The sequence below is a fragment of the Camelus dromedarius genome, chromosome X, assembly GCF_036321535.1.
Source record: "Camelus dromedarius isolate mCamDro1 chromosome X, mCamDro1.pat, whole genome shotgun sequence".
NCBI lineage: Eukaryota > Metazoa > Chordata > Mammalia > Artiodactyla > Camelidae > Camelus > Camelus dromedarius.
The window spans coordinates 3,296,411-3,307,579 of NC_087472.1; the positions used below are offsets into that span (position 1 = coordinate 3,296,411).

Here is an 11,169-nt window from a genome sequence, read left to right on the forward strand (position 1 = left end):
GAGGGCATCTGAAGAGATCACAGCAGGGTATTCAGGGATGGAGACGTGGTCCTACTGTGAGCCCTCACGGATTCCTGCTTAACCCTCTGTTTGGTGTGACTGGCAGGGGTGGGGGGGTTGGTCACAGAGCAGAGTCCACTACCCTTTCCTTAAGTCCATGCGCCCTCTGGTGGCTGGGTTCCTTGTCCCTGTGCACTGGAGGTCTTCTAAGCTCCTGGTTCCAAACTACACAGAAGGGGACCCTCTGCTTTGGCTTCCCCACCCAGCCAAGGGCAAGAAGTGAGATTAGCTTTAGGCTCCAGACTGAGGGACTGTTAGATGGTCTTGAGTCTGGACTCAAGCTGGGCTGAGGTGGGGGCGGCAGTCTGCTAGCCAGGCAGGGGCCACCAAGGGTCAGACCAAATGGGGAGGGGAAGTGGCGGGTGGGAGGAGGGGCTCCTGTATTCTATAGAAGGTCACCACTGCAGAGAGAAGCAAATGGATGGCCATGTGCAAATAGGGCAATTTATCTTAGGTGGGTATTTTCAGAGGAAAATAAGAAACATTCCAATTTAAACATTTTAAAATTAAGAACAGGGAACATCAGACTGTGCCGAATAAATATGACACATAATGGAAAATGTACTTCAGTTCTTATATTACAGGCAGTTACGGGAGAGAAGCGGGGGTGGCGGCCAGCGGCAGGCAGGAGAGTCAGGCTCTTGCGGGGAGAGCAACTGAGGAGGGGGCTGGGCAGGCTGGGGGAGGGGCAGAGAGAAGCACTGTCTGCCTAGACTGGCATCCCTGTGCTTACACAGGCATCCCACACCGCGTCCACACAGGGGTGCACATAGGGGCACATACACACATGCACACGTGTGCACACACACAGGTACACACACGTACCATGACACACAGGTATTCCTTCTGTCACTCCTTCATCTTTTCCTCAACGAACAAACTGTGTTTAGATGAGACAAGATCAATTGCTAAACAGACACTTGCAGTCCAGTGTGTAAGGAAGTCTCGTGTGGAAGGCTGCGTTGGGGCACAGGGAAGGAGTCTCTGAGTTGAGTCTTAGACCAAGAAAATGCAGAAAGGAGTGATCCAGGCAGAGGGGGCAGCATGAGAAAAATCCTGGAAGCCTGAGACATAGCCATCTGAGGGATAACAAAAAGTTTTGGGTAATTGGACTCAAGGTTATCTGGGAAAAAGGAAGCTGGGGAGAGAGTGGGAGCTGAGCCCCAAAGTCTGTCTCAAACTGGTGTCTTCCCCCTTGTGGCCCAGATATGTCATCTGCTTTGCCCTGGGGAAAATCAGATCCAAGATGACTGATGTGGACTGGCAATCAGGCATCCATTGCTGATGGACTGAGGGTGAACCGGGCTCCAGGGAGAAATGCTATAGAGTTCTTGCTGAAACCAAGGCAACACTTTTTAATGCAGTCATCTCCCTGCCTCTGGGCCCAGTGCTATCCTAGGGCTATGAAACTAACATCTAGGCCACTTCCAGCGCATGGTGGAAACCGAACTCCTTCATGCAACCTTAGCACTAAGCAGCTGGCTGGCTCGCCCAGGACTCTGCCTCCTAGTGGCCTAATCTCTCTGCGAGTGAAGGGGCTTAGAGCCATTTCTTCCAGTCCAACACCCAAAGGAAGAGCATACACAGAACACTGTAAATGCTGCCTCCCTACTGCTGCCACTCTCAGAGACCAGGACCCAGGCATGGGGAATGTTCCAGATCTCTCAGTGTGAATCTTCCCCTAAGTAAGATTTATCACCATAAGCTAAGGAAGAGGCCAGGAAATTACATTAAATTTTAAAAAAAGAAGTCTGGCTATAAAAATGAACTCCAATAAAAAATGAGTGGTGACACCAAAATCCAGGCAACAAAAGAAAAAATAAATTGGACTATATCAAAATTAAAATTTTCTGAGCATCAGAGGATACAATCAACAGAGTGAAAAGGCAACCTACTGAATGGGGGAAAACTGAAAATAATATATCTGTTTTGAGTTAATATCCAGAATATATAAAGATCTACAACTCAACAACAACAATAAAAATAATCCAATTAAAACGTGAGCAAAGAACTAAATAGACATTTCTTTAAAGAAGACATACGAATGGCCAAAAAGCAGACAAACAGATGCTCAACATCAATAATCATCAAGGAAATTAATCTCAAAACTACAATGAGATACCACCTCACACCCATTAGGTTGGTTACTGCCCAAAAAAAAAAAAAAAAAAAAAAAGCAGGAAACAATAAGTGTTGGTGAGGATGTGAAGAAATGGAAATTTGTGCACTGTTGGTGGGAATGTAAGATGGTATGGTCACTATGGAAAACAGTATGGCAATTCCTCAATAAAATAAAAATAAAATTGCTGTATGATGCATCAATTCCACTTCTTGGTATATACTCAAAACAAGTGAAAGCAGAAACTTGAACAGATATTTGTACATCAGGTGCATAGCAGCATGCTTCACAGTAGCCAAACGATGCAAACAACCCAAGTGCCCACTGATGGATGAGTGGATAAATCAAATGTCATCTGTCCATACAAAGGAATATTATTCAGCCTTAAAAAGGAAGAAAATTCTGACACCTATTACAACATGGATAAACTCTGAAGACATTATGTGAAATGAAAGAAGCCAATCATAAAAAGACAAATACTGTCTGATTCCACTTACATGAGGTATCTAGAGTAGTCAAATTCATAGAGACAGAAAGTAAGATGATGACTGCCAGGGCTTGGGGAAGGGAGAATGAAGAGTTGTTGTTTAATGGGGACAGAGTTTCAGTTTCACAGATTGAAAAGCGCTCTGGAGCTTGGTTGCACAACAATGTGAATGTCCTTAACACTACCAAACTGTACACTTAAAAACACTTAAGATAGTAAATTTTATGTGTATCGTATCACAATTAACAGAGAGATAGAGAGATAACTGGTATGCACGAAGGCGGCTGAGTCTGCACCTAGGTCTTCTTTTTTTTCTTTCATTTATTTATTTATTTATTTATTTATTTATTTATTTATTTATTTATTTATTTATTTACTGTATGGGGGGAGATCATTAGTTCTATTTATTTATTACTATTATCATTTTTCTTTCTAATGGAGGTACTTGGGATTGAACCTAGGATCTCATGTATGCTAGGCATGTGCTCTACCATTTGAACTACACCCTCCCTCCTCACCTAGGTCTTCTTGCCTACTAATTAGCACTTGTCCTTCGGGCCTCTGATCGTCCAGTGGTGCCCACTGAAACATCTGCTCCTTCCAGAGATCCTCCCCAAATCCCCAGACATAACTGGTGTTACTAGAAAGAATGTCTGCTGGCAGTGGAAGCATAGGAATTTTGGTGTGTTCACTTACTGTCTGAGTGAAAAAATATTCTCCGAGTGCCTCCTCTGTGCCAGGCATGTCTCAAAGGCTGCAGGCAGAGCAGTGAGGGAGGCTGTCTCGGCCCTGCCCTCAAAGAGCCCACAATCTGGAAGGGAAACCAGAACCATCAAAATGGACCACATAGTATAATAAAGAGCCAGGATGGAGACTCACAAGCATCCTAGAGAGGGGTGATTTACTGCCTGGTGTGGGAGTGGGTTCTATGAAGGGAGCCTTCTCTGAAAAGGACCAGCAGGGCTTAGGCAGGCAGCTGACGACAGCGAGGAGGGTATTCCAGGCAGAATGAGTCCTGGATAAGGGGAGAAGAGAAATAGGGGGAAAAGAGAAGGGTTGAGGCAGGAAGGCAGAGAATGTTAATAGCAGAGTTGAGCAATAACCACAAAGAGTTTCAAGGACTTTATTAACTTGTAAATGCCTCTACTGCAGATGCTAACATGAAGAGTCTGCCACCCACCACCAACCTCAAGGCCTCTTCAGAAATGCTCTGCACAGAGCGGTGATGGCCAGAGCTCTTGTCCACCTCCTTCTCCAGGTGGCATTGCCGACAGCTCGTTCCTCACTCCATGCCCTGGCATGGACCAGGAACCAGGAGCAGCATCATCCCTTTTTGGTCCAGAGGAGACTGCAGAGGTCCCACTCTTAGTTGGCAGGCAGACAGACAGGTCAAGAGGGCTGGACTTCGAGGGCGTGACAGGGAGAGGCAGTGCTGAGTGAGCACTCTCCTACCTGTCCCCTCCACACCTTTTGCCTCCCTTGGGAGACAGACAATGGGTACCTGTGCTGAATGTCTGCGGCCAATGCTTGAACTACACAAGTGTGCAGGGAAATGGAGATATTCAGAACACATATTAAAAAAGCAAGGGCCAGAACCAAATGGGAAGTGGCTAGGGGCAAAGGAGCTCAGAGAGATGGGAGCACTGCCGCGGGGTGCACACCACCCTGCAGATGGGCTTCTGCAGGCCAGTGCAGCTGCTCCCCTCAGACTAGCACAGGCTGAAGCTTCTGGAAGCAGAGCCAAACACAGTCTGTTCTGTGCACACGATTGGCTGTTAGTTGGACTTGGAGAAGTGCTTCTGGATGATTGAGCCAAAAAGCTGTGTACCAAGAGGCTTCTGGGAGAATTCAAGGGGACATGAGGGTAATGCATGTATATGTGGGGACCTACACAGCTCTTCTAGCTCCTGGGGTTAAGGCCAAGGCAGGAGAGGCGGTTGGGCCCAAGCCATTATGGCTTCTCAGCAGCAGCTGGCTCGGGGCTGTTCATCCCTTCTGACAGGTAGTCGTCCTCATTATTCTGCTTCATTTTGGTTTCCAAGACTGTGATGCGCTGCTTGAGCTTCTGCTGGGCCCCTGTGTACTCAGCCAGCAGGCGGGTGAAGCGAGTGTACAAGGTCTCCATGTTGGTCTCCAGCTGCTCTAGCTTCTCCTGCACATCGACCTCCATGCTGGCTGCCACTTCATTCTCATCCAGCAGCCCTTCCTTCATCAGGATCTCCCGGCCCCTCTCCTCCAAGACCTTCTTGGCATCAGGGTACTCAGTCACAGCTTCCATAAGATCATCCTTGGACAAGCAGAAGAGATCTGAGTAACCAAGGCTGCGGATATTAGCTGTGCGTCGATTGCCCATTTTGCTGCCCTTAATGTTAAGGATACTGATCTCTCCAAAGCAACTCCCAGCTGAGAGCAGGGCATACTGAGTGACACCATCATCGGCCACCACTGCCAGTTTTCCCTCCTTGATTATATACATCTCCTTCCCAATGTCCCCTTTGCGGCAAATGTAATCCCCAGGGCTAAAGACCTGAGGACGGAGCTTTAATACCAGCTCCACCAGCAAGCCAGCCTCACAATCCTGGAAGATGCGCACTTTCTTGAGTGTGGACAGGTGGACGTTGATGGCTATTTCAGCCCTCAGCTTGGCTGGCAGGTTCTTGAGAACTTCCCGCTCATCCACACTCTTCTTATTGGTCCACAGGTAGTCAAACCACCTAATGACCTTGGCTTCCATCTCCTTGCTGACCTTGCGGAATTGCATGTAATGTTTGACAGCGTCAATTTTGGCCTGGAACTCAGCCCGGGTGGCATTCATGTTGGAGATCATAGAGCCCACATTTCCCACGATGGTGGCAAAGATGAGGACACCAATCAGGAAGTCAAAGATGACAAATAGGTACTCCTCATCCTTTACAGGGGGTGGTGTCTCCCCAATGGTGGTGAGGGTCAGTGTAGACCAGTAAAGACAGTAGATGTATTCCCTAGCCAGGTAGCCATACTCAGGGTCAGTGATATTGGGGTAAACCCAAGTGTCAACTCCAAAGCCAATGGATTTGGAGATGGCATAGTAGATGCAGGCATTCCAGTGGATGATGACCAAGATATAGAGGACCAGGTTGCTGATGCGGAAGATGTTGGGGTAGCTGGTGCGTGTCTCAGTGCGATCAAAGAACTCAAACATGCGGGCAAAGTGTAGCAGGCGGTTGAAGCGCACCTCAGGGCTGTGGATGCCCACAGCAAAATAGATCAGGTCCGTTGGGATGATGGAAGCCACATCCAGCTTGAATTGCAGGGTGTGGATGTAATTGTCCCGCAGCTTCTTGGTGTCTTTGACCAGCAGCCCCTGTTCCAGGAAGCCTAGTGGAGGCACAAGCCAACATATCACCTCTGCCCTCAAGCCTGTCCTTCTGGATAGACTAATGCTCAGTGAGGAACAAACTGCTTACTCAACCCTCACTCCCAAGGAAGGGTATAAGAAACTCGTATAGCATGGCTGGCCATAAGTACCCTAAACGATCACCTCCAGATCTGAAACACACTAAGCATGTAGGGAACATGAGGTTCAAAAGGGACAGGCACCAACCTGTGTCCCAGCCAGACAGTTGAGGCTAACATCATGCGAAGATGATTTCCTCAGAATTTGAACTCAAGCCTTTGGACTTATGAGTGATGCTCCTGCCTGTGCATCCCGGTTGCTTATTTACCTGTGCGCAATCGGATGAAGAGGTCTGCGACGTAGACCACATCTGAGAAGTAGTCCAGCACCAGCCACACTAGGTAGTAATTTTTCTGGAGGTCATTGAAGCAGGCTCTGCAAGAAGACAGGACTGGGCTTTACCCTCAAAGCCAGCCAGAATCCCCTGAAGTCCCCAAACTGCCCACTGTGAGCAGGGTTTCGGATGGCCACCAGGAGCACTGATGAGACACACCAAGGAGATACAAGCAACTACTACTCCAACCTATATTATCACACAGACTTCACTACATAGACAGCACCACAGACCACTGCTTGTCTGTCACAGCCACTAGACTGTGAGCTTCCAGAAGATAGAGACTTAGTCATTACTGCATGCCCTGTGTCCTAGCCCAGAGTACCAAGATTCAAGTGCTCAACAGGTATGAGTTGAATAAAAAATGAGTTGTTGGAAGAATGACCTACAACACACAAGTAAAGAGCCTCCACGCTCATCTCCTCAACATATACCTACTGAGAACCCAACATGGAGCTCTAGCCAGTCTAGCTGAGAGCAGTAGCTTGGCTTAGACTAGAGGCAGTGGGGATGAAGAGAGGTTGGGGGCTGCAGGAGAGTTTTAGGAGGAATGGCCAAGACTTGGTGACTGAATGGGTAGGGGCCTAGGGAGAGGGCAGAGGAAGAGGTAGAACCCAGGATGATGACTCTGACTACTTGGATACACTTAGAACAAAGCCCCAGCGCCCTCCCCTGGTGCACAAAGTCTGCAGAACTGGTTTGTGCTGACCTCTCTGATGCCTCACTTGCAGTCCCCCAGCCACAATAGGCCATCTTGAAAGAGGGTCTTTGCGCTGTGTGGTTCCTTCTTTCCAGCACATTCCCTCCACCAACCTCAGGCATATAAATAGCCAACTGCCTCTCACCACTCAGGTCTCTGCTAAGGTATCACCTCCTCAGAGAGGTCTTCCCAGACTTCCCTTTATCTAGTAGCTCCCTGCCTCAGTCCCTGGGGTCACCTTGAGCATTGGTTTTTTCATGTTTACTGTCAGTGGCAACCACTAGCCTGAGAGCTCTAGGAGCACAGAAACCACATGTGTCTTGCTCACAACAGCATCCCCAGCACTGATAACAGAACCTTGCACTGAACAGGTGCTCAGTCAAATCCTTGTTGAGCGAATGACTGAGGTGGGGGGATGGTGTAGGGTGGGAAATGCTGTAAAGAAAAGCTCCACGTAGAATGGCTTCGGAAATGGGAAAGCAAGAAGAATCTCCATAGGTTGAAAATGGGGGAAATGAATTTTCTCTTGAGGAACAGCATGTTATGAGCCAAGAGTACTGTGTGCTGGGGCTGGGGTATGTCCAGAAGGTGGCGTTAGAGAGAAGGCTGGGTCCAGAGGACCTCGAAGGAGGTGCTGAGCTCTTGAACTTCATCCTGTGGGCAATGAGGGACCACTGAAGGGTTTGTGAGGGAGGAGTGACACCATCAAATCCCAGTTTCTATCAACCATGCTGGTTGCAAGTGTGGAGGGTGCACGGGATGGGGCAAGAGTGTCTGTAAGGAACGGCTGCAGGGCTATAGCAGTTGTTCCAGGGAGAGAGGAGGGCTACCTCACCTGGGACGGTACTGATGTGGAGGAGGAGATAGGAAGAGATTACAGACACCAGGAAAAGGGTAGACATGAAGCTTTAGCAGCATATTACATCTCGTTGGGGTAGGAGGAGTTGGGGTTAATAGGGCAGAGGGAGTGCTGTTGGCAAGCAGGGAATCCAGAAAGAGGACTGGGTTGGAGTGAATTGTGTGCCCACAACTGGGACTGGTGTGCGCTCAACCCCAGGACCTGTGGACTGGGTTGCTTTGACTACCCCCTGCTCACCTGGCCACCAAGAGGCACCAGTTGTAGAAGACAGGCATGGCAATGACAGACAGCCAGCGGTAGTACCAGTCCCCAGCTGGATCCAAGACAAACAGTTCAAATTTCTTCCTGAGGAGATAGACAGAGGACAGGCTGGGGAACCAGGTTGGCAGCACCCCAGCTCCAAGAGGCCCTAGAAAAGCAACCCCTGAGGGAATGTGCATGGTGAAGAGTGGGTTGACTTAAGGCCTCATTTTTTAGGAAGCCACAACCTGGTACTGGGCGTCCGAGCTCAGATGGGTAAGAGATATCCCTCATCCCATTTTGACCCCACATGCGCCCGTTGGCTCTTACGCCCTCTGGAGGCCTCTTGCAAAGAGAGCGCGGTGAGGGGGCAGCACTTTCACGAAGAGGGGCCTCAGGCACTAGGGAGGGGCTTCCACAAGATGGTAATGAGGGCTCAGGGCCCCTTCCCACACCCCTCCCTCCTGGGAAGAGACAGGAACTCCAAGCAAGTGACCACCATGTGCTTCCTGCACCGCCTCTCCCCCCAAACTCCCCTTCACCCTCCCTGCTTGATCCTCCCCGCCTCCAGCCCCCAAATCACTTTCCCAGATGCTGTGTCCTGCCTTGGCAAGAGCTCTCTTCCTCTAATGGCCAAAGTGGGGAATGTCAGCTTGGCCAGACATCCACAGTCGCCTACTCATTCCTCAAAGAGCAGATTCACTAGCTCTGCCTTCCTTGCCCTCCCGCCTCCTTCTAGCTCAGTTGTTCCTGGGACTTACCCTGCCAGGCAGCCCTCTGTATGGCCTCTTCAGAGATCCACCTCTGCACCCACATGGGCGCTGGTATTGGCATCCCCTGGACCGCACTCCCTGGTTGCACCCTCCTCTGCATCCACTGACTGCTAGAACCAAGGTTGCGGCTGGAGCAGCCTTGGCTGAGCACACCCCTCCAGCCCACATTCGGGTGCCCTGATAACTTGCTTCATGAGCAGCAGCAAGAGGACATCTGGCCAGTGGCAGCTAAGGGAATAAAAGCCAGCAGGGGCTCCCAAGGCAAGTGGGCCACTGTCAGAAAGGAGGCGGGCATGGAGAATGATGGAAATGTTCTCAAGGTAAAACCATAGCAGGTCTCCCCTGCCCACCCATTTTCCTGCCAGGACAGGGCTGGTGAGCCCCTGGTCAGTCCCCAGCTGCGGTATAAGGAAGCCCTCAATCACATGCTTGGAAGCCCTTCCAGCCCCAAAGGCTGGATGGCCATACTTGGTGCCCTTGCCCTCGCCGTCCTTGTTGCCTTTGCCATCCCCTTGCTGTGTCGTCACAGTCTGGAGCTCAGGCCCACGGAAACGTTCAAGGAATGAGTCTGGTCTAGGCTCCTCCTCACGTAAATTCTTGTTGGCCCACTCTCTGATGACCCCCACCAGGCGGACGATCCTAGAGGTGAGATAGGGAGCATGAGATAGAGAGAACTGTGCTGTGTGGAGAGGACCTATGCAGAGGGCAAGGGGCTGGGGCTCGGGCGTGACTCTGAATGCAGCCTGAGAGATAAAGGGCTAGTCTGGGAAGACTTCCTGGAGGAGGTGAAGTGTCAGTTGATTGTGAAGAACAAACAGAAGGTCTCTGGGGCAAGATGGAGATTGTGCTAAGGGCGGGCAGGTCAGGAGGAAAGTTGGCTCAGGCTTCCTGATTTCTCCATTCAGCCTGTGAGTCTGGGATGCAGACCTCAGAGCCCTCTACCTAGGCCCGTCTGTTGGGAAGGATCTCCTCTTGACGCTGCCACAGACAAGTCTGAAAGGAAACCTCCACCAGCCACTCCAAGCCTGCTCACAGGAGCCTCCTCCAAAGGAAAATGTTGAGCTAGGACAGCGCTGACAGTGCTTCACAGAGGTCTTGGTAGAAAGGCCCAGTGGGATCGAGAGGAGAAGTTCCCTGATCTGACAGGCCCTTGGGAGGGAGGGGGTAGCAGCAGGGCAGTGGTGAAACCCACCTGCGGAAGCCACCCCTCCTCTGCTGGGGGGCATCCATCTCCGCCAGCCTCTGTAGTTCTGAAGGGGTATCATCGTCAGCCGCAGACTGTGGCCTGCAGAGGAAGGAGCAGAATTAATCAAGGCTTTTTTTCTGGGCATGCCTTGTCTCCTATTAGCACTCTCCCCTCCTGGGAGATGCCTAGAAATCCCGTGGTCCTTTTAGAGGGTGTCCTGGAGCCCAAGATCACTTGCTCTGTGCCAGTGAGGCAGAGCTGGGAGGAAGCAGCTGCCTCAAGGCCATCTCTGAAATGACCCACCTGCTGCTGGCCCTGTGGTCTTCTTTGCCATTGGCCTTGACGGCTGGAGGTGCGTGATGATTGCGGTTATTGGCTGGGGAGCTCTTCACACCATTGGTTTCTTCTGTCATCCTCCATGTATGATCAGGACCCTCACCTGCCGGGGAGATGTCCAAGAGGAAGGTAACAGAAGACCCCGGTCCCCATATGAGGCAGGAGAGTTGCAGATGAGCACAAAGAACAGAACCAGGGCCCACATGGCAAACCCAAGCTTCCCTGGCCATGGAGGCCAAGAGGATCTGCATTGCCTAGGTGGCCTGCTCCCAGCACCAAGGAGATGATGGTGTTCACCCACCCTGGCAGCTAATTTAAAAGGCAAACAGTGCTAAATTGCAAAATGTGTTTCTTTTTCTTTTACCCCAGTGAATTTTTTTGACATATGAACTATCGAAGGTAAAACAAAGCAAAACAAACAAAAAACTGTTTAAGCCATCTTATGGTGTCCCTGCTCTGCAGATGGCTGGCACATACTTATGCTGCCCCCAGACTCCTGCCCCGTGGCAGGCGATATATCTCCTTGGCCCAAAGCACTGTCACCCTGCCCCCATCTCTCTGCTTCTCCTCACCCGAGACCACCTCAGAGCTCATGGTTCTCAAGTTGGAGCCCCATGTCTCACTGACACCTTCACCAGG

The 11,169-nt window shown here is 50.4% G+C and overlaps 1 protein-coding gene across 1 annotated transcript; it reads right to left on the reverse strand.

Annotated features, from left to right (window-relative positions):
• Positions 1 to 4,617: 4,617 nt before the first annotated feature.
• On the reverse strand, positions 4,618 to 10,607 carry CNGA2 (cyclic nucleotide gated channel subunit alpha 2). Its single transcript, XM_031446147.1, has 6 exons — positions 10,498 to 10,607; positions 10,201 to 10,293; positions 9,477 to 9,647; positions 8,233 to 8,340; positions 6,371 to 6,477; positions 4,618 to 6,023 (listed from the first exon to the last, which is right to left on the reverse strand). Exons 1-6 carry the CDS (start codon positions 10,605 to 10,607, stop codon positions 4,618 to 4,620), a joined length of 1,995 nt encoding a protein of 664 aa, XP_031302007.1.
• Positions 10,608 to 11,169: the final 562 nt, after the last annotated feature.

Excerpts from the sequence above, each read along its gene's own strand:
- CNGA2 (XM_031446147.1), bottom strand. The coding sequence starts at position 10,607 with ATGACAGAAGAAACCAATGGTGTGAAGAGCTCCCCAGCCAATAACCGC. Across the intron at positions 8,341-9,476 it reads GGCGAGGGCAAGGGCACCAA|GAAGAAATTTGAACTGTTTG; the intron begins GTATGGCCATCC and ends CTATCTCCTCAG. Across the intron at positions 6,024-6,370 it reads CTTCATCCGATTGCGCACAG|GCTTCCTGGAACAGGGGCTG; the intron begins GTAAATAAGCAA and ends TGCCTCCACTAG.